Source organism: Xylaria bambusicola (genome assembly GCF_022495145.1).
Source record: "Xylaria bambusicola strain CBS 139988 unplaced genomic scaffold F5B22scaffold_20, whole genome shotgun sequence".
NCBI lineage: Eukaryota > Fungi > Ascomycota > Sordariomycetes > Xylariales > Xylariaceae > Xylaria > Xylaria bambusicola.
Window position 1 is genome coordinate 538,786 of NW_025953573.1, and position 24,864 is coordinate 563,649.

The following is a 24,864-nucleotide window of genomic DNA, read 5'->3' on the forward strand; positions in this document are numbered from 1 at the left end:
CGGCAGGCATCGCATCTTGTCTGATCTGAACAACGTCCAGTGTACGCCTGTGACTCCACGGCGCGAATAAAGTTTCTCCAAGTCTGCCATGGCGTCTATGTAGGTACAGTCAGTACCTACATCCATGTCTGTCTGCCCGTCCTTCAAGCCACAGACAGGGTGGTTTGTGGATGAAAGCAGCTGATCGTTCGTTCAGTCGAGGATGCGACATCGCCAATGGTCGATTGGGTGGAAATGTTTACGCGATGATACCCGTAGCCAGTCGTACTGTCGACCTCTGCGCTACTGCACGTTACTTACCACCACATCAGCACCGTCTTTTGCCCACATAAGATGCCAAGCTTGCCCGTGCCTGGGTAGCCTAGGTGGGGATGACTTATTTTACTATTTCACCAACGCTAACCGACAACGGAATTCTATACTGGGATATCGTGGAAAGAACCGCGATGAGGTGGGCGTGAGCGGCGGTGGACGTGATAACGAGGATGCGAATACCTACATAGTACCCTCGGTATGTACCTCTCTGTGGGCATCACGTGGGCGCTTAAGTATTCCAGATAAGTAGAATGGATTCGCCTTGCTGCCCAACACAGAGCAGCTTCTACATGTAGGTATGTGCCTTATCTGTAATTAAAAAAAAAAAAGAGGCTTTGACAACACAAGGTGGCTTACGCACGACTTTGATGTTCGATGTCTGATCTGTCTGATCTGATCGACTTGAGCCGCTCGTTCTTGATCGATGACGGACGGCCTGCATGTGAGTCTTGTCTTACTGACAATGGGGTCACGGTGTAGGGTAATGTAACATACATGGTTACCTGTATTATATAATAGCCCTGCTCATCCGCATCACGGATGACGGCAAGAGAGAGACGGCGTACCTAAGCATCTACTAATACCAGTAGGCGCTATGATATAGTATATGCATGAAATTCTGACATACCTCATCTATCTATATCTAGGTACACCACCACTATTCCCTAACCTCAGTCTTGATTCGGATTTAGCTACCTACATGTATCCATCCCAGCAACCCCGAGCGTTCAAGCTATACATACTTACGCACTCTACACGTACTGTACACATATTCACATACATGTACATGTAGATGTAAGGCAAGGTACCGCCGCCCAAACGCTGATCCAGGGGTCCTCGTCAAGCCCCGCAGCCCATGGGAGACGGACAACGGGACTCGGAGAGCTTGCCAGAGTCTAGTGCGTCGAGTGCGTGTGGTGGTGTCGCTTCTCTCGTCTCGTCTAGTCTAGTCTCGTCCTTTCGTCCAATCCTTGTCTACATACCTACCGAGCTTACCTACCTCCTTAGTCCCTCATCGAATCCCTCACATCGAGTTCCTCGTCTAAGTACTGACTTACCTAGAGTAGTTCCTCGTCTAGTCTACCTACTTAGGTACCTACCTAGCTCTATGTTACTACACTAACCACTACTAATAATGTAGCGTGCCGCCCGCCCGCCCAGGCCCTCTCGCGCTCCCCCCTTCCCAACCTGCCAACCCTTACAGAAGAGAGCCATCCCCAGCCCAGACCTGCCAGACCTATCCTATATAAGCATCCCCAAGACGGAATCTCTTGGCGCCCGCCTCCAAGATCTCCAAGAATTCTTAACCAAGAACCTCCCTGCTTGGCATGCACCGTCCCAAGAGCTGTCAGAAGCCCTTCACTACACTACTGCTTGCCCTTTGCATCCTCCTAACCGCGCCCGACCGCACGGCGCCGCAGCCTTGGGATCTTTCCCTCGATACTATTTGTCACAGATTGGTGATCCCCGTGTCCAACCCTGCTACTCCCGTCCCTTGAGCCCTTGAGCCCTTGAGCGCCCGGCTGGCCCGCGTCGTCCCTCGTCTCGGCTCGCACTCGCATCGACAAACACGCCCGCCAGCCTGGTCGCTCGCTGGAAGCGAAGCCTCCGTGCGACCCTCGCCGTGTGTCGTCCTCGTGACAGCTGTCGCGCACGCGCGTCGCTTCCAACAGCCGAAGCTCAGGCCAAGCCAAGTCCTCGACTGCCCGCCCGCGCCCTGTGCCATGTGAGGCACGCACACGCTGCCCTCCAATTGTCTAACGGTGCTGATTAAATGGGTTCCAACCTCGACAATGCCACCACTCTATCACCCGACGAGTCGCCCTCAAAGTCCTCCTTCTTCTCCCGTCTCGCCGCACCGTTACGTTCCCGCTCCCGTAACCTCGCCGACTTTCATATCCGCCTGAAGGAGCCACATCGTCAATACTCAGCGGGTGACCACGTCCAAGGGTCTGTGGTTCTATCTGTCGTGAAGCCAATCCGCGTAACGCACCTTACCGTCACATTGCATGGCTACGTCCGTGCCTTCAAGAGCGCCAGCGCTGCTGCCCAGGTCGTCACATACAACCCCGCCCTTGTACCGCACGGTGGTCGGAATGGCCGCTACCACGGGAATGGACATGCATCTCTTTTTCAGGATGAAATCGTCTTGTGTGGCGAGGGGAGGTTACAGGCTTCGAGATGGGAGTTTGAATTTGACCTTCAGTTCCCCGCTGATTTAGAGTTGCCGAGCAGCATCGAGGTATGGCTGTCAAATTAGACTTCTTCAGCGCATGCAACTAATCAACTGACCACTTGCGTAGTTTGAAAGGGGCACGATAGCTTATTTTGTGACAGCCACATTGACTCGTCCGACAACAATAGCTCCCACTTCCACTTGTGAGACTAGAGTCTCTTTAATAGAGAAGGTGGACGTGGGCTTGATAGATCCCCCCAGGGAACGCAGGGTCTTTTTACAGACTATGAAGCGGCGGTCAAAAAAAGGGAAGGCCGTGATCTCGCCCGTAGCACAGGTGGCCAAGCCCCATCCAACTCTAACCGAGTTGACAGAGGCGGCATCAGACCGCGATTCGAGGACGACGGAGAGTCCAAATAACAGCACTATGAACTTGGGCAACCCTGCACCACCACATTTCGAGGTCGGCAATTTGCCGCCCAACCCAGCTATACCGGCCGACGTACAAAGCGAGATCAGCGGTGACAGTGCTGCGAGTAATAACAGTGTGTCTTATAGTGTTCGCGGTGCGGATGCTAGTGGTGACTCTACAACAGGGAGTAAGCACTCAGGGCAGGATGAGAGAGAAATCACCGCTACGGTGGAACTGCTGAAAGGTGGTTGCGTCGCGGGCGAATTGGTACCAGTGAGGATCAGAGTTGAGCATAATCGTTACATGAAAAGCTTAAATGGCATCATTGTAACGCTTTATAGACAAGGTCGTGTGGATTGTGCTCCTCCGATATCTTCATTTACGGGTTTATCCAAGGAGGACGCGAAAAGGATAGAGCGGGATGAATATTACCCTAGGTCGAAGACTGGACTGAGTGGTCTATCATTATCTTCGGCAGGCTCATGCAGTGTCTTCCGGAAAGACCTTTCCCAATCAGTGGCTCCTCTTATCATTAATCCTACTACTCTCACAGCGAATATAACGACGGCAGTTAGAGTGCCGGACGATGCTTTCCCCAGCATCAGGAATGTACCAGGCGGCTTGATCACTTTCAAGTATCACATTGAGGTCATTGTCGACCTAGGTGGTAAACTGGCTGGCCCTTCGAGTAGCGCTTCACAATCACAGCATCCGAACCGAATGGTCTCGTCCGCTTCAGTACGCGGTACTTATGGGATCGATATGAACCTCTCGGCAGGCTGGAATAATACAATCATAGACACTGATCATATCAGGCGAGGAAAAGGTGTCATTTCGGTCTCCTTCGAGGTTGTTATCGGAACGACGGACAGCTCCAAGTCGCGAGGGAAATCTGTTGCACGCCCTTATCCAGCAGTGCGAACTCCTACTCAAGGTGAACCGCCCGAAGAGGAGGAACCATACGATTATGACTGGCAAAACACATATAATGGTGATCCTGAATATCAGGAAGACTATAACCCTAGTGGCTTTCAAGAGCAACAGCCACGCTATTACCCCGTGGCACCGCCACAGACCGCGCATTATGATTTCCAAACCCATGAGACACAAGTCCCCGTCTACGTACCACCTCCAGAAATTGCCGACGAGAGCAATCTTACGGACAAAGAGCGCGCGCGACGGGCTGAGCAACGGTTACTTCCAAGCCAGCCCCCTACACAGAGCCCAGAGGCAGTTGCTGGTCCGTCACAACCTTCTGCCCCAGATCAAACAGCTTATTCAGAGGTCCATGATTCTTTCAACATTAGTTCACAGTCAGGGCCAAACCCGAACAGCGAGGTAGAAGGAGAAGCATCAGCACCTAATTTAGCGGACTTGGGGGTCGGTTCTTCTCAGGGTCCTACAGACGATAAGCAAGAGCTGGAGCGTCAAAGGCTATTGGCGGAAGCAAGTGCCCCGCCGGAAATACCCGAGGACTGCGCGGGGCCCTCTGCTCCTCCCGTCCTCAATCCGACTAGCAGGCCGTTACCCTCGTGGTCTCATGAGCCGTCTGCACCAACCTTAGATGAGGATAATGGGGGTGGTGAAAACGGAGACAGTTACCGCGCTTTAGTTGAGAGGCCTAACGGCACGGGGACACTAGAACCCTTACCTAGGTATGAACGGTAACAGGCATGGAAATCTTTGTGTCACATATTCATCACTACCAGGCGTCTAAATATATCAAGGAGTGATTTCAATCATGTTATATATATATCCCATGTGCATTTACTAGTTTGAGCGGCTAAATTTCATTATTTTTTCAAATTTGTTAGTTGTTTTGGAGTTGTATACTAGGTTAGCGATGGCCGATATCGGTCATGACATATCAATGCCTTTTGGGTAAGATGGATGAGATGAGATGAGATGAGAAGATGAATTGAACGAATAGAACAGATCGGAAGCTCCGTCTTCTAAGGTGCTGATTACGTGTTTATGTGTAATGTTGAATGACAATGCGTAGATGTAGCCGTGTTTTTCAGAGTATGAGTTCAGCCCTGGTCTGTAGATAAAGTCCTAGTAACAATGGTCTTGAAAAGACTACATACGGAACAATGCCCTTTGATCTCTCTGAACGTATCTATGAACCAAGAGTCGTGCTTGGAAAACACATTGTGTTTGTTACTCAGTGTGTTTGTTAGTTCGAGGGTATATAAAGATTCAAGGCCTTTCGCACAAAGGCTCCTATGAAGCTTTCAATTGTCACCACGTCTTAGGTCTCGATTCCACTCATAAAACCGCTACGAGACCTGAGTATCCCGAAAACGATTCTACAGCAATCATTTACACGCATCTATTACATCGCATTACATTTCTCTCTCATCGATCCTGAGCCATGTCTTCCTTTTCGCATGAGCAAGTTGAAGAGGCGGTTCAGTTCGTCGAGAGTGATTTTTCCAACCGGCAAGTTCATTCTACAACTGGCGAGAATACTAACCTCGACTTGCAGCCACCACCAGGCCTTTCACCCGAGGAATATGAGCAGAGCCTCGTACAGGGACCTCCACCAGGACTTGTTCGTGTGAGCACCCCAACGCCTACACCTATTCGCCTGCTGACCAACGAGGATGTGTTCTTATTCGGCGACTTCGCGAGATATCTAGGTGAAGAGGGAAATATCGATGACGAAGGTTTCTGCGTCAAATTAGATCTGAAGTGCGGAATCTGTTTCGATCATCGACTTTGGGTCTCTAACGCCACTTCACCCGACGACCACTTTAATAGCACGGAGCTTTTCGAAGGGCTCGGCGTGTTACCTTGCGGGCATGTGTTTGGAGCTTCTTGCCTCACAAAGTGGTTGATGGCCTCCGCCCAAGAAGGCTTCACTAATGAAGAGGGGGTCGTCTCCTGCCCCGTCTGCCGATATTCATTAGTGTATGAATGTGGTCACTATCTTCCGCCCATCGAGTACAATCCAAACATTGACAGGCGTAACACGGTCCCGCCGACGATCCCCGAAGGCGGATTTGTGCCCTTCTATTGTGAAGAGTGCGCCGAGGGAATGGTTAATGAGCACATTGACAAGATGCGACGGTTTTTATTCGGGCCTTGTAACCCGGGGGATCTGAGATTTCATAACTCGGCGGAGATAATGCGGCAGACGTCGAGGGAATTCCGAGAGTTTACTAGGCGGAAGTGGCGGGAGATGAGAATTCAACACAACATGTGGTAAGTAATTAACGCTGGATTAAAGGCAATGAGGTAGGTTCATGTTGGAAGGATACAAGTCGGTGTGCATAATTGGAGTTCAAAGAGTGTTTCCCACAAATTTCAATATGAAATTCTGCATATTGATGTATACATAGCTGTAGCCATTAGTCTCTGAGCAAGAGAGAAAACTCAATTGGAAAGAGAATGTATCAGAACTTAGCAATAATTATCTGTAAACTGTTGACCCCAACTTTTTGAAGTATGTTATTATATTTTCATCTTTGCTGCGTTATTAGTTGCGTTTAGATAAATTCAGGAATGAGCCATTCAGAGTAGAGTCAGCAGGAGAATACAACTTGGATCCCATCTCGTAGGTACCCAAAGTAGTCCCCAAATTGCGCTTATTCGATTTTCCCCTGGGCAGGACTGCTGTAATATAGAAGTTCCATCTACAATTATCCGGGTATACGGATCAGGGGATCTTGAATGGTGGAAAACTCAATCGGTGTTGGTGAGCGGGCCACTTCCACCCATTCACGCAACTCCCATTGCTTGTACCATGTTCTCAATGGTGGCACCGCCATTGAAGATTCCATGATGAAGAACTCCAGGCCTGACCGCCTTCTGTTCTGCCCCTTCTGGATTTCCTATAAATCCGTAGCTAGGATCACATCTTGATCCCCTCTTCTCTCTTTTATATGCAGACTAACCACAAACTTCACCTCGCCTGTCTTCACATCCCACTTGGGATTTCGACTGATCTTGCACATCACTTATTCTTTGCTCTCTCCCAATAGTGCTTAATCACCTTCTACCGCACCACCAGAATTCAGGCAATCATACCTTGCGTGAACTTCACAATGGTACGCACACTGCAGGACTGGTATGACACTCAAAAGACCCCTTCTTCTCTGCCGTTGTGCTTTTCCTTTACCTCTGCTGACTCTTGAGTTGTGATAGTTTCACGTCCAACTGGGCCCCCTTCTTCAATTCTGAAGGCAAGCTTGAACCCGATGTAACCGTCGAGGTGTCATGTGGCATCTGCAGCGCCGAACTTGCCATCACCCACGCCTCTGACCACTATTACGAACCCTGCTCAATGCTTCCGTGTGGCCATGTCTTCGGTCTGCAATGTCTTCAGGAATGGTTTCGTCACTCGGCAAGCTGCCCCGTCTGCCGCAAGGAATGGCGCCACAGTGCCTGCTATCACCCCATCAAGCTCCAAGCGGTTCAAGGCGGACCAGACTTCAGCCTCCACAATCTCCCGCCTGTCCATGAGGTTGGCGAACTCCCGGCCTGCTGTGCTGCTTGTGGTGCAACTGGTTACGGAAACACTATGGTAGATGATCCCCAACTCGCACGGGACCTTCGCCGCCTCCATGTCTGGGAGGAGATGGAAACACGATTGCTGCAAAGTGCACAAGAGCTATCACGCCATATCGATAGGCTCCAAGAATACACCCTCCAGATGAATCAGCTGCAACAAGTTCACGACTTGAGACCTCACGTCACTCCCGAAATGGCTGCTGTCCTGGCTAGCTCCAACAGCTCTGGCAATGGAGCTGGCATTGCTGCCCCAGCCCCATCTCCAGCTGGTCGCCCTATTCATCGCCTGCGCAGAACAGCTCGCTCTAATGCTTTCCCAGCACTGCACCCAAACAATCCAATCCTCGGTCTACAAGAACCTCTGCTTAATATTGATGATGTGTCTCCAACTGGGGTGGCTCCTGTTCGCCCCCATGCAGCACGTCAGGACACCATGAATGAGAATCGAACATGGGGTGGTAGGCCCATCCGCCCTTTCGATCGTAACGCCTATCGAGGCAATCGTCCTCATGCACCTGCTCGCTGTCCCCATGGCAGTCGTAGACCCGAGCCCCAGTACGAATCTCAGTATTCACGACACCTAGAGGAGGAGCTGCTGTCGCGATTCCGCGACATGACTTTACGGGAACGTCGGAACGGACCTGTAAGTAATCGCCACACTCCGAACAGCCTTATGGATCACACAATACTGACCGGTGCGACCGAGCAGGGTCCCAATGAACATCTCCTTGGACAAGTCGTGCAAACCGACCAGGCCCCAGCACCCTTTCACGTCCACCCCGATGCTCGCAGAACCCGCAATAACCTCCGTATCCGAAACCAAGCGCAGTATCTCGCCCAACCTGGTGCTCGCGGGGCTCTCAATTACTCCACCCGTCTCTACCCTTGAGAGCTCAGCTCAGATGACTCTGCTTGCTCTGTGCTTAGACCGGTGTATCCTTTGCTGAGGATGACCATTGATGTCCCGTCGCTCACTGCACAATGCTACTTGCTGTATATTGCTTGAAGCAATGGGTCTCCGCGGGCATTAGAGGGTCAACACGGAGATACATAGTAGCTGTGGCTGGTATTTCCTTTGTATTTCCTTTTTCTTTCTTTTTTATTTTATCTTTTATCTTCTTCATGGAGATGAGAGATGGAATGGACAATGAGTCCATGGAACAATGTAATGCTTGGCATGGTGCTGAGCGCGGCGCCCGGAGTACAAAATGGACCCGTAACTAGTTTGATCGAGCGCTGAGTTTTCGCATTTGCGTTGCGTTGGGGACATGATTTCCCGGTTTTCTTTTCGTGTGATGGCGTTCTTGTTTTTGTCTGTGTTGCATTGTATGCGAGGGGCGGTGCGGTGATTTCTTTGCTACCGGGAGGAATGGAGCTCGGGGCTTGTAACCTAGAGAGAGTTGCTTTGCATGCGACCGAAATGAGCTTCTGCGAATAATGTTTTCATCGATTTGTCTTGTGTTTTAATGATTCGTGAACTTTGCTGAGAATATATGGTGCACACGACATGAGATGCGAAATGCGCAATGTGAAATGCTGTTATTAGATTGTGGAAAGTGGTGCTCTGGTCGTTCGCTCAGTGCTTCGATTACAATTACCTCTAGAGACTCTACGAGGCTTTACGTACGAAAACCATGGGCAACTTGGTTGCTTTTTGAGCCAACTCACACAACAGAATAAGAGTACATCATAGTTGATCTGAAACTGGCAACTTTATTTGAACCTTATCTAGTTGTTAGATTTTCACCCTATGGCGACTAGTATAGAACAACCACTATTTACCACAATATTAAAAGAGGTTGCTCTGCTCCCATTATAATGAGATGGAACTTTTGAATTTGGGTTATCACTCATTCGGTTGAATGACGATGTTGTCATTATAGTAGCGACAGCATGTTCATGAGTCCTAGTGGTCTTTCAGTAAAAATCCCACCTGCACTATTAGTACAAAAGTGCCAACTACCCACTCGAAGTGTAGCATATCTGTCATTGTCAGTGTGTAGATCTTATTCATGAATTTAATGCTTGGTCCTCACTTGAGCTGTCTGGCTGAGCTAATGCCAATACGTAACGTAGGCCCTAAGCAGGATATACTAGTCCTTATGACGATTGCTTTACAAAACGAGTGGATGGAAGAACGATATAAAGTAAAAAGGGGAACAAAGCTCTTAGATCAATGAAGACTTACACACACCATGTAGAATCCAAGATAAGTGAGATGTTTGTATAACTTTCGCGCCTGTAAGTACCTAATGGCGGGGGCGGGGTGATCATATGCAGCTTTAGGTACAACCACACTATTCGGATAAGTGCATAATCTGAAGTGAGATAATCTAATTGTTTGCCTCTGCTACTTTTCGAGTTAAAATTCTTTATGCCTAGCATATAAACAGTTAAATGCTGCATATATATTGGAAAATCACTGCTTATTCTCAGAATGGGCCCTGTCGCCGACCAGATTGAGGGACTGAAGGCGCAGATCTTGAAGACCGAGGTGGAACTACAGCAGCTGAAAACCCAGCTAGCAGAGCTCGAGGCCTCACCAACACCGCCATCAGAAGAGGCATCAGCACAGGAATGGAGATGGCCACTTAAAGAGGAAGAGTATGTCCGCTACGGCCGGCAACTCATTTTACCATCTGTCGGTATCAAGGGTCAGCTGCGCCTCAAGTCAGCGGCCGTCCTCGTCGTCGGGGCCGGGGGTCTCGGGTGCCCCGCTGCCGCATATCTCGCCGGCGCGGGCGTGGGGACTCTGGGCATCGTGGACGGCGACACGGTCGAGGTCTCGAACCTGCACCGGCAGATTGCGCACAGCACGGCGCGCATCGGCATGAAGAAAGTCGATAGTCTTATCGAGTATTGCCGGGGTCTCAATCCCGAGGTCAAGTACGTCGGCTACGATGAACATCTCACGCCACAGAATGCCGAGGACATCGTGAATGCGTACGACGTGGTCCTCGACTGTACGGACCATCCTACCTCTCGCTACCTCATCTCCGACATCTGTGTTTTGCTTGGAAAGCCGCTCGTCTCGGCCTCGGCGCTGCGGACTGATGGCCAGATGATCGTGCTGAATAGTCCGCCCGCACCCCAGGGTTCCGCTGATGGAGGGCCCTGCTATCGATGCGTATTCCCCAAACCTCCACCCGCTGATAGCGTTGTTAGCTGCGGCGAAGGAGGCATTCTAGGCCCGGTAGTAGGCGTCATGGGAGTGTTACAGGCTCTCGAGACAATCAAGTTGATCGCAGCGGGCATCGGGGAAGAAAACGACAAGGTTCCCAGAGAGCCCCTTACACCAAGCTTACTTTTATTCTCAGCTACTTCGTCTACGCCATTCCGGTCGATAAGGATGCGTAGCCGACGATCGAATTGTTTCGCCTGCGCGGCGTCGTCGACACTAACGTTGAAGTATTTAAAGGCTGGGTCATTAGACTATGTCCAGTTCTGCGGCGTCACTTCCCCAGTCACCGTCTTACAGCCCTCGGAGAGAATCAGTGCGACGCAATACAAATCGATCGTAGCAAGTAGTGCAGAAGAGAGAAGTCTGCTACTGGATGTTCGAGAGAAAGAACATTTCGCCATTGCTAACATTCCAGGGGCTATTAATATCCCCTTCTCGACTTTCCAATCGAAAAGTAGGGCAACGACAAATGGAGACGAGCCTCGTCTAGAATGGCTACCGGAAGATATAGCATCTAATGCGCCGATTTACGTTGTTTGTCGAGTCGGGAATGACTCACAGCTGGTTACGAGGAAGCTCAAGGATATGGGTCTGGACAGGAGTGGGGAGCGGTTTATAGGGGATATACAAGGCGGAATGAAGGCTTGGAGAAATGAAGTAGACCCAACAATGCCCTTCACATAGTGATGCCATTGACCAAATAAAAGACGATTATACCAACAAGTACGTATAGTGGTTGGAGACGAGGGCTGTTTGAATGAAAGACTAGACTCTTCGGGTGATTGTGCCTTTAATTGATACAACTTCAAGGAGAGGCTCCGCCGAACGCCGTTCCAAATCGAATCATACGTACAAACATACCAAAACCTGCTGGTACAGTTTGAATGGACACGTCCCAATTGTCCTACCCTTTTTCCCGTACTGTCGTGTCGCCCCCCTACTTGAATTCCCATAACTTTTAGACAAAGCTTGTCCGCTTCTTGTTAAATGCCCTCTGGTCTTTCAACCATTGCCTATAACCCGCGACGCTCGAGATCTTCTCACCATAGAAGTCGGGCACTGCAGCCAGAGTTAGAACCGACCCCGCATCAGCAATAGAGGGGTAAGAAAAGCTTACCAGCATTCCCACTCAGCGAGCTGTTGGTAGGGTCGACACGGTTCTTCTTGATACGGTTGAAGAACTCAGACTCCTTCACACCCATGGGCCTCTTCACGCCACTTTTGAATGTGTAGAAAATGGCCGACCCCAGACTCGGACCCGCCAGCCATCCCAGGCCAGCGAAGCTCAGCGTGACGATGCCGAGGGCAAAGATGGGGTCCATGGGCACCTTGCTCAGCAGCCAGTCCATCTCCATGTTGACGAGCAGCACCGCGCCCGCCGTACCGCCTATGGCCATCGTCACTATGCTGCTTGCGAGCTGGAACCGTCTCCTCGTCTTCCGCAGCTGGAAAAAGGTGTTCCAGTTCAGCTTTGGCTCGGACGCGGAGGGAGAGCTTGTGCCGGCGGCGCTAGACGCCGATACTGTGCTGGCGTGTCGCCGAGCTGCGAACTGGCATTGCACTGATGTTGTTGATTTTCGGGCGGGGTTAGGCTGGAAGAAGGAGTTCTTGGTCGAGAACTGTCTCGAAGGCATGCGGGAGGCTGCGCATTGCTGGCGTGATAGCGATGAGAAGGCGGCTGCGTAGGGACAGCTCGGGCCTCGGATGAGAGCTGTTGGGAGCTGGAGTCCTCGACTGCCGAGAGCAGCGAAGCGAGCCGCAGCGGCGGCGGTGGTCGTCGGGGTCAACATGGTGAGTTCTGATGACTTGCTGTCAATTACGAAGTTTTGCGCATCCAATTGCCCGTTCTGTTGAAGTGTCTCTGGCGTTGCACGGGTGGTGGAGTGGAGAGTTTCTGTGGTCGCGGCGGGTTGTGGAAGATTGACGTCGTCGTGTGCCTGTTGAAGCTTGTCTCAGACGCTAAATCGAAAAGTTCGGCGGAGCTACTGTGAAGCTTTGGGCACTCCGGATCACCTGGCAGGTACCAGGTACCTAGCTTGTCTGCATGACGTCTGGGGAAAAGCATCCGTCAGATGCAAATCGTGGAGTGCCAGCTGGCAGACGCAGGCTGGCGGGGGTCTTTAGTCCAGCTCCAATCAGCTTTGAAGCTCCCATACAGATGCAGGTGCATGTATTGCATACGGCAGTTTCCACCCAGTCTAGCTACGGCATCTATGTACCGGGTACTCCACTTTCATCACCTTGCCCACCACTTCGAGCCATTCTCCCCTGATCAGTGATCACATTCACAGGTGAATTATCTCGGGATGCTGTTGGATAAATATACCAAATCACACATCACCACACATCGCCACACATCGTCGCTCAGGTAGATACGAGGTAGCATCTGATGCCACCTAAGTGCAGTTCATTCGATCCCGCTCATTACGATCTACTCCTGTATTGTAACCAATGTTCCACGATGTGTTCTCAAAGTCCTGAGGCCGCCCTAGAGACGGCTGTTCCAAACACGTAGGATATTGGAGACTTTCGGCTATTCAACTCCATGAATTGCGGCTATTAGGCTGAGAATGAGTCGGAAAAGCTTGCAGAATGGGCTGATCGAGCCAAGCCCCAGGTGAGTATTGCATATGCTGCCGTAGTTAAGAGTAACGTGACATCCACACAGCATTCACCGACTGGGTTGTGGATGCATGCACAATCCTGAGCGTACATGATTCATGTATTGCTTTTCGGTGCATAGCGAAAAATGCAGAATGCAGATTTGGCTGAGGAGCACTGGTTGCCTGCTTCGCCTGCTGTCGCAATTGCAACAACAATAATAAGCAACGATGGTCTAGATTTAGCTGCTTGCGGCATGGCGCAGGTACCTTGCTGTCGCTTAATCTTCTAGCTCCAAAAGGATCAATTCCGTTCCCTCTTGTTGCGACCCTCTGGTCCTCTACTGCAGAAGGTATCGCTCTCCTGACGGCCTCCAACGATCATTCTTACGCAGCCACGGTGGCCTCGCCAGTCGGAGCAGAAGGGCTGAGCAATTAATTAATATATTCAACGGCTTCGCATCAGCAAGAGAACCGCCTCCAATCTGCGGGGAAGCTGGGTAGGTCCACCTCCCAGCGTAACATGCCATATTAGGTAACTTGCGAATATCATTTGGGATCTTGGCACTGGTGATGGGGTTGCCTTAAATGGTCCACTGAGCCATCGTTCTCGTCTTTTATAACTCCATTCCCCTCACCCCATTCGATGGCGGTGTTCAGTCGAATTTGACATAAACAGCCCACTATGCGAGGATACGAAGTGTTGGGGCTATTGCTTGGGCTAGGAGGGGCCTCAGCAACCTCATTGCATTCGAAGCCAGGCTATCCAGCAATCATACCATCATGGGATATCCAGAGCTCTGCAAAGGCTGGCACCGACCTGAATGCCCTGTCTAAAATCGGCGCTGATACTTCGTCATGGCACCGCATCGACAGTTCAAGGTGTACCTTGACAGGGTGTCTTTTACAAGTGGGCGTTTACAATGAAGAAGATTGGTTCTATTCGGAAAACCTCAAGAGTGTTGATGCTGATCAGTTTCGAGTTCCATGGTTATATCGAAATGAATTCAACCTTGACTTAACCCCTGGAAAGCACTATTTTCTTCAGACTCACGGCATTACTTCCAAAGCCGACATATTCATTAACGGGAAACAGATAGCTAATAACCTCACGCAAGCTGGAGCTTACGCTGGTCACAAATACGACGTGTCTGGCATTCTAGACAACCATAATGCATTGGTTGTACGAGTTTATCCCACAAATTACAACTACGATTTGGCATTAGGATTTGTTGACTGGAATCCCTACCCTCCAGACAATGGAACCGGAGTTTGGCGAGATATTGAGCTGAAGCAGACGGGTCCTGTGGCATTGGATACATTGCGAGTGATCACGGAAACAGACTTGCCAAGTAACAATTCTACAGCGCACGTCACCCTGAAATCGACCGCTCAGAACTTGGAGTCGCATGAAGTTACTGTTGAGCTTAACGGCAATATCACCTCCGAATGTGGCCAAAGTTATACTTGGAACCAGACAGTGACACTCGGCGCATTACAGTCCAAAGAACTGGTCTTGTCAACGGCGTTGAAGAAACCCAAGATCTGGTGGCCACGACAATGGGGCAAACAACCGTTGTATACTGGTCAGTTGTCAGTGTCGGTAAACGACGAGTTATCCGATGTGGTCGACGCCAAATTCGGCATTCGCAAGGTCACGTCAAAGGTTAACTCTCATAACGATACGATCTTCTACGTGAACGGGCTACCTTTTCAGGTCCTTGGCGGCGGTTACTCAGCTGACATGTTCCTTCGCTGGGACAGCGAGAAATTCACCCAGCAAGCTCAACTGACCTTAGATCTTGGTGGTAATACAATTCGGCTAGAGGGGAAGAACGAACACCCAGAGCTTTACGAAATTGCAGACAAACTAGGCTTGATGGTGCTTGCGGGCTGGGAGTGCTGTGACAAATGGGAAGCCTGGTCCTTTAACCCGGACTTGGCTGTGAAGGTAGAGTGGGTAGAGAAAGACTACGTGATTGCCAATGCAAGTGTCAAGCATGAGATTTCCATGCAGCAGAACCATCCAAGTATGCTAGGATTTCTCGTAGGAAGCGATTATTGGCCGGACGACAGGGCTGCAGAAATATACCACTCCGCATTCAAAGAATCGGGTTGGCAAATACCCGTCATTGCATCGGCGTCGAAACGAAGTTATCCGAAGATCTTCGGGCCTTCGGGAATGAAAATGGATGGCCCTTACGACTGGGTCCCGCCCAACTATTGGTACAATGTCGAACCATCTGAAGATCGACTCGGAGCAGCATTTGGGTTCGGGTCTGAGCTCGGTGCTGGAGTAGGTACTCCTGAAATTAGTAGCCTGAAGAAGTTCCTTAGCAAGGAAGACATGGACGATCTCTGGAAGAAGCCGAACAAGGGCCTTTATCACATGTCTACGAACGTCTCCTCATTTTACGATCGCAAGATCTACAATGATGGTCTATGGGCACGTTATGGTGCCCCTACATCACTGGAAGACTATCTACTGAAGGCTCAGATGATGGACTATGAAGCGACTAGGTCGCAGTTCGAATCCGTGTCAGCTTTTTGGAATAAAGAGCGACCAGCCACTGGACTCATCTACTGGATGCTCAACAACGCATGGCCAAGCCTTCACTGGAATTTATTCGACTATTATCTGCACCCTGCTGGATCTTATTTTGGTGCCAAAGCAGGCTCCAGACTTGAGCATGTCGCATACGATTATCTCAAGAAGTCTGTCTATCTGATCAACCATTCAATCGACAAAAATGGATCAAGGATTCTCTCAGTGGATGTAATTGACAAGAATGGAAAGTCACTCTACTCGGCAACTAAGACCGTAGAGACGAAACCGAACACGAGCCGCAATGTCCTCGATATAACAAAGCCAATGAAGACGACTACTGATGTCGTATTCTTACGCATCACATTAGCCACTGCTGATCAAAAGACCGTCCTCAGCCGCAACGTTTACTGGCTAGCGAAGGACCTGGATATTCTCGATTGGGAAGACTCCGACTGGTTCTTCACTCCTGTTACGAGATATGCAAATTATACCGCTCTGAACAAGTTACAAAGTGCAGAGGTCTCCGTGTCTACTAGCGCTGCCAAGGGCAAAAAGCAAGGCGCTACTATCATTCTTGAAAACAAATCTTCCGTACCAGCCGTTTTCGTCTCGCTGAACTTGGTTGATAAGGACGGCAAGGATGTCCTGCCAGTGTTTTGGTCTGATAATTATGTTACGCTCTGGCCGCATGAGAAGCTGGAGTTGAAGGCTGAGGGATCTGGGGCCGCGGCTGTAGAGGTTAAGGGGAAGAATGTTCAGTCAGCCAAGGTGTCGATCTAGAGATATCAAAACTCAGGAAAGTAATACGGTGTTATGTATGGGGATTTCATAGTCAGTTCGAAAATATAATGTATATCTTGGCTACAGGGTGAATAGGTAGTCCGACTCCTGGGATGGGACATTCTACAGCCTAATGGGAATTCTTGCCTTTTAATACGCGTATACGCTCCACGGCACAGGCAGTAAGCCGAGCATGATGCAGGGGTCGTGACAGCCCCGGCGCACCCGAACGGGACGGCTTCGTCTTGTTGGCTGCAGGTCACTAACAACTAAGCAAACTAAAGGCTCACCCGAGGGGTATTGCTGGGGGACTTGGGAGATTCTATGTTCTGTAGCAAAGCTCGATAAAAGCATTCCTATTACTTCATCTCAGAAAAGACAGCAGAATGGCCATGCATTACTTTCTGGCTCAAGTGGCTTTTGCTTTACTCGCATCTTATATTTTGAAGACGTGTATCTACCGCCTGTTTCTGAGCCCGCTGTCTAGACTGCCAGGTCCGAAGCTAGCTGCTCTCACATACTGGTACGAGTGTTATTATGATGTGATCAAGCCCGCTCAATATGTTTTCAAGATCAAATCATTACATGATCAGTATCGTGAGGAGGCCTACCAACTGTCACGCTCGTCCGAGATTGAGTGTTTAATATGAGACCAGGCCCAGTTGTTCGCATATCGCCAACAGAGGTATCAATCGCGGACCCGAAATATCTAGAGACACTATATGCCCCTGGATCTGGTCACAAACGTGACAAAGACTCTGAAAAGGTTAAGGCGCTGGGGATAAACTCGTCTATTGGGGGCGCGGTCGCTCACGATCTGCATCGGAGGAGGCGCGACGCCTTGAATCCGTTTTTCTCGCACTCGAGCATCGTAAAGCGTGCGCGAACAATTGAAGAAAAGGCTCGGAAATTGGAGACAATCTTTGAAATGACCTCGGAGGTGAATCTCTCCGACGTCTACTTCGGCTTCGCTAATGAGTAAGACTGCACAACTGTTTGAGCCTCTTATACAGTTCGCGACAATTAACAGGATTCATTAGTATCGTGAACGAATTTTGCTTTGGCCATAGTACGAATCTCCTTGATGATCTCGCACTTGCCAATATTAAGCGCGAGAATGTCGATGGCGTCCTCCGTTCCGTCAAGTTCAACTTCCACTTCTCCTGGGTGCGAGACCTGATGCGTAGACTTCCGTCTAACATAGCGCGCCGATTCATTCCCTCTGGAATCGGCGACATGATCCGTTTTCGTATTAGCATCCGGCAAGAAATCGAAAAGGTACTCAGTCAAAATCGTGACGGCAACGACAGCGATGCTTTGACCAAGGCAGAAGATAGAAATCCACCATCCATCTTCCACGAATTGCGAAACAGCCCCAAACTTCCCGCATCAGAGAAATCAGCCCAGCGTCTCGAAGACGAGGCCACACTTCTCGTCATGGCAGGCACTCAATCTGCTCAGTTATCACTAACGCTAGCACACTATCACCTCCTCGCCAACCCGTCCGTTATGGCCAAGCTTCGCGAGGAACTCACTTCGCACCCCTCCGAGACACTAGCAGAGCTTGACAAACTACCGTATCTCAACGCAGTCATTCAGGAAGCGCATCGTCTCAGCTTCGGCCTAACAGGGCGTAATGCCCGAGTATGTCCCGACGAATCCCTGCATTACATCGACGAAGCAACAGGGCGCAGGTATACCTTTCCGCCGGGGACATCCCTCAGTATTTCCACACTCTTGGTTCACGCTAACGAAGACATCTTTCCGGAACCTTTCACATTCGATCCCGAGCGATGGCTTGGCGCTGGTGCCGGGCTCCGCAAGTACCAGATGGCGTTCTCCAAGGGCCCACGAGCGTGCATCGGCATGCACCTTGCGAATGCCGAGATGGCGGTGGCTATGGCTGCGATGGCACGGTGGAATATGAGGCTTTTGGACACTGGTTATGAAGATGTGGCTTTCCTACATGATTACCATATTGCTACGCCGAAGCTAGATTCGAAAGGGGTACGGGTTAGCATAGTCCGCACAAGCTAGGAGATATTCTCACTCGGCTCAATGTATTCTACATTATCTTTATTAATATTTTGATTCCACGATATCTTTTATGATTTCATTGAACTGAAGCGTTTTACAAGACAAATAGATGGAATGAGGTGTAAGAATTGAAAGAGCATGTGTATTTAAAGTACCGCGCTTATACGCGTGTTAATTTTAGTAAAATCTATGTAAAATCAAGATATATATGAGCGCAGCTCATAATGGAAGTGAAAGAGACTAAGAAATGAACTCACTCCTGTGAGCTGCACTACTCGGTTAGCGAAACTTTCATCAGCTTTGCCTCGATATCGTCCTCACCAGCGGGGGCGAACACATAAGGGCGCGCTTTAGCGTTATGAAATTTCACGTCGGACTCAGTCAGATACTGAATGAATCTGCCGTGCGTGATAACAACTATGCAGAGATCCGTACCTTCATACGGCTTAAGCGTGTCTCGAATCACCTTGCGCGCAAATCTGGCGCGCTCCCGAGCATTTTCTGGGGCGTAGAAGCTACCTGAGCGCTTATTAGTCCATTGAACTGTCATGTGTGAATGGTCAAAGCGAGTATCTCCGTACTTTTCGAGGAGGACATCGGGAGGGCTCCCGATATCGCATGGCGTGCAACCCGATAGACTGCCGCGTTCTTGTAGCTCCGGTAGAAGGACCATTGGGTCTGTAGGCCGGCCTGAGGATTCCGGGAATATCTCTAGTGCTGTTTGTATGGCTCGCTGCATTGGCGAAACAAAAGTGAGGTCTACATGCTTTCGCGCAAATTTCTCTCTAAGAACCACGCACTGTGCACGGCCGAGATCAGTCAGTTCTGGGTCGTGGATGTCTCCATTCCGTGTCGCGTTGGCAACAGATTCGGCGTGGCGCACGAGCCAGATAGTAGCCGGCATTATGATTGGTATCTTTGAGGAGAAGATGATTGAAGTGTGTCGTAAAGTTTTAGATATTTAGGAAATTGTTTTTTAAAGGGTTTGATCTTGTTGGAGCTTTCTGAGTGTTTGGAATTAAAGTGACTGACAACTGCGGTGTTGAAGTCTTATATGTGTATAAAGTGACCCCTGTAGTCTTACACTGTTGTGAACAATGCCATTGTTCAATTCAAAGGTACTAAAAAACTAAAGGTAGTGTTTATAACACTTCCGCTTGGTCAAAGGGAAAGGTGCATGTCATTTGTAACACTTAAGACTAGCTTTATTTGATTTGTATAGCCTGTTATAATAACACAAAGAGACTCTGTTCTAGTCAAGATGTGCCCCTGACATGCCTTGATAGCAACCACATAGTTCCCAAGGTTTCGATCAGGCTTCGTCCGACTTCACCTCTTGCACTAGAGTTGGGTAGAAAAGAAACGAACTTATACACGTTATACAATCTGCCATTCAATTGCAGTATATTATTTTCTACAATTCTTTATTGTCGAAACACCTTTCCTGTCTCATACAGCTCTTGCGTCTCTCATAGCTCCGTGTTACGTTCAGGGGCTTTCCCTCGGCACTGCTCTGGGAGAAGACAGTTTGCCATGCCTTCCTGCCTCCTTTTCGCGAACTCAGCTGCACCCATAGAGGTCGCGAACTGGAAAATATCAGCAGAACCTATTGACACGGTATGATTGAGAACCTCCAGGACAGGCGGCGAAGTAAGGTCCGCAAGGGCGTTCCTAACCACCTCTAGGAAGCGTGGCTCTGTTGCGTCTTCCCCTGTTAGATACAGCTTCTCCGGACGGTGATTTGATTCGACGAACTCCCGGATCCGAGCCTCGAGCTTGTCCCAGTACTCTTGTTCTGCACTGTCGTCTTCGTGTGGACGATGATCTGCCCCTAAAGCAAAATCTACAAATTCAGCGTCGGCCCAGAGGTGCCTTGCGGTGCCTTTCAGATCCATTGCTCCACTAAGACTTTGATGACTGAAGTCTAATTGAAGGATCCATCGACTGGGAAGTTGGTGTTCCTCTTTCTCGCATTTATAGGCGTCAGTATAACTGGGACATAGACCATCGGAGTAGCCAGCAGTTGCGGCTGCCATGGAGAACAATTGGTCAAAAAAGACTTTCTTCCTGTCTCCGACGAGGTCTTCCAGCCAAAGATAGTCTAGTATATCCTTGATTTCATATCTCGTGAGACGGACTCTGTCGGGAGACGAGGCTGCTACTCCCTTTACTCGTTTTCCGAGAACAGCTTCGGCTTCCTGATGCAACTGCCAGACCATGTCTGCTAGGACTCCTATCTCTCGCGTGGCAGGTAGAAACAAGAGTTTGCGGACCCAACACTTGATTTTGTACCAAATCCAAATCTTTCTGGTACTAATGTCATGCTCGTCCACACCTGGGGGGAGCCGCGAACCGTCAGACATGCGCTGGATAGGGCTAGTTGCTAGGTGCCTTATGAGCTCAACATATTGTGAAGAACCCCTTATCTTAGCGATGGGTGTGATTGTGCCGTTGTTGTATTTAACTGATGCTGTACTAAAAGAGTAAATGGCCTGTTAGTGTATGGAATGACATCAGAGGTTAATAGGATAAACATGCCCATAGCCAATTTCGAGTGCGATGCCAACAGCGGGAGCAGTAGTCCTTTCAATCGAGGGGCAGTCACACCTCGGCAAGGGACATATTCGGAGAGGGGAGTCAGGGTCTTCTACACGATATGCGGAAGAGAACAAGGCGAACCCGACCAGATACAAGATGCGCCGCATATTTCGCAAGGTCGGACTTTGAAGCTCTCCGTAGTAATTTGAGAAGAAGCAAGTGCTACAGGCGAGTATTTCGAGAAACTACGCTGTGCTCAAGGTGAGTAAAGCCGTGAAGAAGAGAAACAGGATAGGTCAAGGTCACAACGGGGATGTTCGGAGCTGCATGTTGGCAACTCGGATGTTGGCATATTCCTGTAGAGGCGCAGCGTACCAATAAGAGCTCGCTCATAGCCCCACTTCTCACTCGTTGGACCATCTACATTGATGCATCGCTCACATGATATCGTAGACAACTCTTGGCCCTACTCTACGCCACAGAGCTGCCTACGAAGGCCAAACATTGCGTATTTAGAGAACTGCTCGAATAGACTACAGGAAATCACGACGACTCAGGCAATTGTCAGCCTACATGAAATAGGAGTGCATCACTCATGCTACCGACCCCAAATACCAATCGAATAGTCACAGCACCAGCGTAATAGTAAAATCGCAAACTTATCGCTTGATATGTTATTAAAGTGTGAGACTAGTGACTTTAAGAGCGGCGCAAGCACTAACGAGCTATTGCGGCTTAGGATTGTGAACGGGCTAGCATTAAGAGTTGTTGGGAGTAATTTTAGTAAGACTATGAAGAGCTTTTTCTGCAGTTGGTTGGGATGGAACATAATCATTTTGCGGCGTAAACGAGCCGCGTAGTTCCGACGCCTCCGACGGTAGAGTCGAGATGTAGGAATAATGTAATAGAGATAACTACGGTACCGGTATTACCTTTATACAATCACCAACTAACACACCTTTCGTGACAGGGAATATATCAGGCGAATTTCGCATCACACGGCTGACACGAGGATCTTTAGCGTCCAAGAGTACAAAAATAAAACACAGGTTCTTACCATGTATACAATTCAAGGCGCAGTATCATTCACCTACGAAGAAAGAGGAGATGTAATCACCTAATGTGCTATTTCAGGACCAACATGACTTATCCAGGACGGTGCCCAACAGCCACTGCCAATGAAGGTGGAAAATGGGAGTATAAATTATGTGTATTCGCCTGTGAGATGATAATATATATGTGATCAGCAGCTCCCCGTTTACAAAAGCTCCCGATACATTATCACACTTGCGGGAGTAGAGAAAAGCGATCTAGTGTGGTACAGCTGACAACACATTTATTCATCTCACTTAAACAGATGTTTGCTTCACTCTATCTGCGAACGGTCCTAATATGGGCTACGCTACTTCTTCTTGTAGCGAGCAACCCAATGGTTGTGAAAAGGGGGGGCTATACCATCTATCGACAAGATGAAGGTAGCATGAACTCCACATACAACGACGACGAGCTATACAAACGATTTCTACACCACATGCCTAGACAGGAGATGAGTGGTATCCCTAGAAAGTTTATCGAGGCTGAGAAGTGTGGAAACTTGAAAGACCCGAAGAGTGTGGGATCAAAGATAATCGCTGCGTGGCAAGAAGCCAAGGAGTTGGCTATAGCCCAAACAAGCACCAGGTAATCCCATGTTCATTACACCAGGGCGTTCGGAGAACGCCGACATCTTTGTACTGATTATTTGCAGACTAGACGACTTTGATTTCGACAAAATCCATAAACAATGGCTTGGGAATGACTGGAATGGGTGGGGTTGGTTTTACGACTACAAGACGGCCATACATAGTAAGCACACATTACCATCATCATCTCGCGCTCATATCACTTAGCACTGTTTCCATACATCAAACACTCTTCCATGAATCTCCGAACACTTTTTCTCATATCTATGAAAGCACCAACGCAATTACTAACATAGCTAGACAACCTTGCCAACCTCGCCCAGCTTTTCTTGAACCAGGGCTTTCAACAACATGAGTATATCTATTGGTATTGCTACGACTATGCCAACCAATGCGATATGGGCACTGTAGCCTATTCGTGGTCCAGTGTATACTTCTTTTGGCGTAACCATTACACAGTCTTCTGCCCAAGATTCGCATCATTCCAGACCTTGGCAGACGACATCAGAGCAGCATCGCAGGACCAGCATAAGCAGCGGATCATGGAGAATTTTCACACAAACAGAGGCCAAATAATGCTACATGAAATCTATCATTATACTGGTAAGTAGAGACACGATGAGCCAAAAATTCTTCAGGTGATGTTTAAATTGCCGTTGGTGAAATATATGCTAATATTTTTCATACTTTAGTTGTTACTAACCCGAGAACTGACGACTATGCATACCAGGCCCAGCAATGCTGGGATTTGGCTAAAAATCAGGGAACCTGGTATGCCTTTGAGAATGCAGATTCATACGCACTAGATGCAGTTGCTATATACGTTCAACAACATTTCGAATCAGAGGAACCGCCGATTCCCAGAGATGAATATGCAAAGACTCCTGACGCCGCCGGTGTCGACTTGTCGGCGGCGACTAAAGAAGTCCAATCTGCAATGGGCAAAGTATTCGCAGACAAGCCCTCGACTTGGTCTGGTGCACAGGTACCTGAGTTGAACCCAGACCCATCTTTTTGGGTAGAATTTGTCGAAGAGGGTGTCACACCCCTTTCTGCAGACCTGAACCTTGAGTTCGAAGTCTTCGGTGGCAAGGCTCATGACCCTATTGAGAGCCTGAGAAACACGGACGTGCCTGCGCCGCCGATGGCCACGAAACAACCTGAACCGGAGGTAACTACCATGCAGACGGATGTCGGCACTCTGAGCTGCGAAGCGAATGGTAACAGATTCCCCCAGCCTGCGGCAGAGAATTTCATCAACGACCTCTGCAACTCATCCCAGCTCTACCCCGTATTCATCGTACCGCCAATATCCATAGGTACGGGCAGTACGAGCAGCGGACATCCCAAGTCGCTCGGTGTCTCAGCAAGCTACGCCATACCAGACAGTAGTGATAAGCTGTATGTAGGCGCTCTGTTTGATAACGGAGGTTGTGTTGGGGGTTCACAATTCGGCTTGGGCATGGATGACGCGGAACGCCTCGATCATTGCAAGGCCAGGCTACGGACTGCCTTGAATGGGTGCCAGACGAGCACAACGACTGATAAACAGGGGGGCATGGTCAAAGATGTCTGCATCGATTACGTGGTCACGGCTCGTCATGAGGATGACCCGAACCCTTTTGAAGAAAGCCAATGGTGGGCTGGCATGGGAGATTTCAAATGCAGAGAAACCGACCCGCCTCTGGACGGTCGCGGCGATACGTGTACTTGCTGGAGAGAAGGATATGAAAGCACGACGGATATATTTGAGAGGGATCAGGATGGAAAGTGTGACAATGTTGACACAACCGCCCTTGTTATTAACTAGGTTAACTTAATAGTCTTCCAGAGGCAAATGCAAAAATTCATGACCCTGGCGTTATTCAGACTATCTTAAGGCGTTCGGATGCAGAGCTTTGCATTTTCTTACCCCAGTCGTAACAGCGATTAAGGAATCATATAACAACTGAGCAGTAAAGTGATGACTCAAACCCCTTATTACACATTATACTATGTCGTACAAACACTGCAGCTCATCTGAGTAACGGCTGCTCGGGCTCTTCTCTGTAGACTGATTCATGATCATCAGATGACTTGA

General features: G+C 49.3%; 10 protein-coding genes across 10 annotated transcripts; 7 read left to right on the forward strand and 3 right to left on the reverse strand.

Moving 5' to 3' along the window:
• The first annotated feature begins 1,952 nt into the window (after positions 1 to 1,952).
• Positions 1,953 to 4,653, forward strand: F5B22DRAFT_183228 (uncharacterized protein). Its single transcript, XM_047969434.1, has 2 exons — positions 1,953 to 2,557; positions 2,619 to 4,653. Exons 1-2 carry the CDS (start codon positions 2,090 to 2,092, stop codon positions 4,569 to 4,571), a joined length of 2,421 nt encoding a protein of 806 aa, XP_047830952.1. The 5' UTR covers positions 1,953 to 2,089; the 3' UTR covers positions 4,572 to 4,653.
• Positions 4,654 to 4,919: 266 nt separating this feature from the next.
• F5B22DRAFT_606775 (uncharacterized protein) lies at positions 4,920 to 6,257 on the forward strand. Its single transcript, XM_047974943.1, has one exon. The coding sequence runs from the start codon at positions 5,278 to 5,280 to the stop codon at positions 6,112 to 6,114; it is 837 nt and encodes a 278-aa protein (XP_047830953.1). The 5' UTR covers positions 4,920 to 5,277; the 3' UTR covers positions 6,115 to 6,257.
• A 724-nt stretch (positions 6,258 to 6,981) lies between these two features.
• Positions 6,982 to 8,348, forward strand: F5B22DRAFT_183318 (uncharacterized protein). Its single transcript, XM_047969435.1, has 2 exons — positions 6,982 to 8,061; positions 8,128 to 8,348. The coding sequence occupies exons 1-2, from the start codon at positions 7,192 to 7,194 to the stop codon at positions 8,305 to 8,307; spliced, it is 1,050 nt and encodes a 349-aa protein (XP_047830954.1). The 5' UTR covers positions 6,982 to 7,191; the 3' UTR covers positions 8,308 to 8,348.
• Positions 8,349 to 9,641: 1,293 nt separating this feature from the next.
• On the forward strand, positions 9,642 to 11,508 carry F5B22DRAFT_183344 (ThiF family protein). The gene has a single exon (XM_047969436.1). The coding sequence runs from the start codon at positions 9,856 to 9,858 to the stop codon at positions 11,281 to 11,283; it is 1,428 nt and encodes a 475-aa protein (XP_047830955.1). The 5' UTR covers positions 9,642 to 9,855; the 3' UTR covers positions 11,284 to 11,508.
• On the reverse strand, positions 11,421 to 12,530 carry F5B22DRAFT_183416 (Pam17-domain-containing protein). Its single transcript, XM_047969438.1, has 2 exons — positions 11,717 to 12,530; positions 11,421 to 11,658 (listed from the first exon to the last, which is right to left on the reverse strand). Exons 1-2 carry the CDS (start codon positions 12,387 to 12,389, stop codon positions 11,558 to 11,560), a joined length of 774 nt encoding a protein of 257 aa, XP_047830956.1. The 5' UTR covers positions 12,390 to 12,530; the 3' UTR covers positions 11,421 to 11,557.
• An 848-nt stretch (positions 12,531 to 13,378) lies between these two features.
• F5B22DRAFT_183376 (family 2 glycoside hydrolase) lies at positions 13,379 to 16,720 on the forward strand. Its single transcript, XM_047969437.1, has one exon. It carries the CDS (start codon positions 13,885 to 13,887, stop codon positions 16,525 to 16,527), a length of 2,643 nt encoding a protein of 880 aa, XP_047830957.1. The 5' UTR covers positions 13,379 to 13,884; the 3' UTR covers positions 16,528 to 16,720.
• Positions 16,721 to 16,861: 141 nt separating this feature from the next.
• F5B22DRAFT_606784 (cytochrome P450 family protein) lies at positions 16,862 to 18,703 on the forward strand. Its single transcript, XM_047974944.1, has 3 exons — positions 16,862 to 17,124; positions 17,184 to 17,505; positions 17,568 to 18,703. The coding sequence occupies exons 1-3, from the start codon at positions 16,914 to 16,916 to the stop codon at positions 18,562 to 18,564; spliced, it is 1,530 nt and encodes a 509-aa protein (XP_047830958.1). The 5' UTR covers positions 16,862 to 16,913; the 3' UTR covers positions 18,565 to 18,703.
• A 137-nt stretch (positions 18,704 to 18,840) lies between these two features.
• Positions 18,841 to 19,752, reverse strand: F5B22DRAFT_606786 (histidine phosphatase superfamily). The gene is made up of 2 exons (XM_047974945.1): positions 19,146 to 19,752; positions 18,841 to 19,083 (listed from the first exon to the last, which is right to left on the reverse strand). The coding sequence occupies exons 1-2, from the start codon at positions 19,466 to 19,468 to the stop codon at positions 19,080 to 19,082; spliced, it is 327 nt and encodes a 108-aa protein (XP_047830959.1). The 5' UTR covers positions 19,469 to 19,752; the 3' UTR covers positions 18,841 to 19,079.
• Positions 19,726 to 21,495, reverse strand: F5B22DRAFT_606788 (uncharacterized protein). The gene has a single exon (XM_047974946.1). The coding sequence runs from the start codon at positions 20,925 to 20,927 to the stop codon at positions 20,034 to 20,036; it is 894 nt and encodes a 297-aa protein (XP_047830960.1). The 5' UTR covers positions 20,928 to 21,495; the 3' UTR covers positions 19,726 to 20,033.
• An 869-nt stretch (positions 21,496 to 22,364) lies between these two features.
• On the forward strand, positions 22,365 to 24,733 carry F5B22DRAFT_183430 (uncharacterized protein). The gene is made up of 3 exons (XM_047969439.1): positions 22,365 to 22,947; positions 23,085 to 23,387; positions 23,477 to 24,733. Exons 1-3 carry the CDS (start codon positions 22,791 to 22,793, stop codon positions 24,592 to 24,594), a joined length of 1,578 nt encoding a protein of 525 aa, XP_047830961.1. The 5' UTR covers positions 22,365 to 22,790; the 3' UTR covers positions 24,595 to 24,733.
• Positions 24,734 to 24,864: the final 131 nt, after the last annotated feature.

What these genes read in the sequence shown, in the direction of transcription:
- F5B22DRAFT_183228 (XM_047969434.1), top strand. Translation starts at nt 2,090, where the DNA reads ATGGGTTCCAACCTCGACAATGCCACCACTCTATCACCCGACGAGTCG. An exon ending in AGTTGCCGAGCAGCATCGAG is followed by an intron (nt 2,558 to 2,618) that starts GTATGGCTGTCA and finishes CCACTTGCGTAG; the next exon opens with TTTGAAAGGGGCACGATAGC.
- F5B22DRAFT_606775 (XM_047974943.1), top strand. Translation starts at nt 5,278, where the DNA reads ATGTCTTCCTTTTCGCATGAGCAAGTTGAAGAGGCGGTTCAGTTCGTC.
- F5B22DRAFT_183318 (XM_047969435.1), top strand. Translation starts at nt 7,192, where the DNA reads ATGCTTCCGTGTGGCCATGTCTTCGGTCTGCAATGTCTTCAGGAATGG. An exon ending in GGGAACGTCGGAACGGACCT is followed by an intron (nt 8,062 to 8,127) that starts GTAAGTAATCGC and finishes GCGACCGAGCAG; the next exon opens with GGTCCCAATGAACATCTCCT.
- F5B22DRAFT_183344 (XM_047969436.1), top strand. Translation starts at nt 9,856, where the DNA reads ATGGGCCCTGTCGCCGACCAGATTGAGGGACTGAAGGCGCAGATCTTG.
- F5B22DRAFT_183416 (XM_047969438.1), bottom strand. Translation starts at nt 12,389, where the DNA reads ATGTTGACCCCGACGACCACCGCCGCCGCTGCGGCTCGCTTCGCTGCT. An exon ending in CTCGCTGAGTGGGAATGCTG is followed by an intron (nt 11,659 to 11,716) that starts GTAAGCTTTTCT and finishes CTCTGGCTGCAG; the next exon opens with TGCCCGACTTCTATGGTGAG.
- F5B22DRAFT_183376 (XM_047969437.1), top strand. Translation starts at nt 13,885, where the DNA reads ATGCGAGGATACGAAGTGTTGGGGCTATTGCTTGGGCTAGGAGGGGCC.
- F5B22DRAFT_606784 (XM_047974944.1), top strand. Translation starts at nt 16,914, where the DNA reads ATGGCCATGCATTACTTTCTGGCTCAAGTGGCTTTTGCTTTACTCGCA. An exon ending in ATCATTACATGATCAGTATC is followed by an intron (nt 17,125 to 17,183) that starts GTGAGGAGGCCT and finishes ATATGAGACCAG; the next exon opens with GCCCAGTTGTTCGCATATCG. An exon ending in TACTTCGGCTTCGCTAATGA is followed by an intron (nt 17,506 to 17,567) that starts GTAAGACTGCAC and finishes AGGATTCATTAG; the next exon opens with TATCGTGAACGAATTTTGCT.
- F5B22DRAFT_606786 (XM_047974945.1), bottom strand. Translation starts at nt 19,468, where the DNA reads ATGCCGGCTACTATCTGGCTCGTGCGCCACGCCGAATCTGTTGCCAAC.
- F5B22DRAFT_606788 (XM_047974946.1), bottom strand. Translation starts at nt 20,927, where the DNA reads ATGTCTGACGGTTCGCGGCTCCCCCCAGGTGTGGACGAGCATGACATT.
- F5B22DRAFT_183430 (XM_047969439.1), top strand. Translation starts at nt 22,791, where the DNA reads ATGTTCATTACACCAGGGCGTTCGGAGAACGCCGACATCTTTGTACTG. An exon ending in CTACAAGACGGCCATACATA is followed by an intron (nt 22,948 to 23,084) that starts GTAAGCACACAT and finishes TAACATAGCTAG; the next exon opens with ACAACCTTGCCAACCTCGCC. An exon ending in TGAAATCTATCATTATACTG is followed by an intron (nt 23,388 to 23,476) that starts GTAAGTAGAGAC and finishes TTCATACTTTAG; the next exon opens with TTGTTACTAACCCGAGAACT.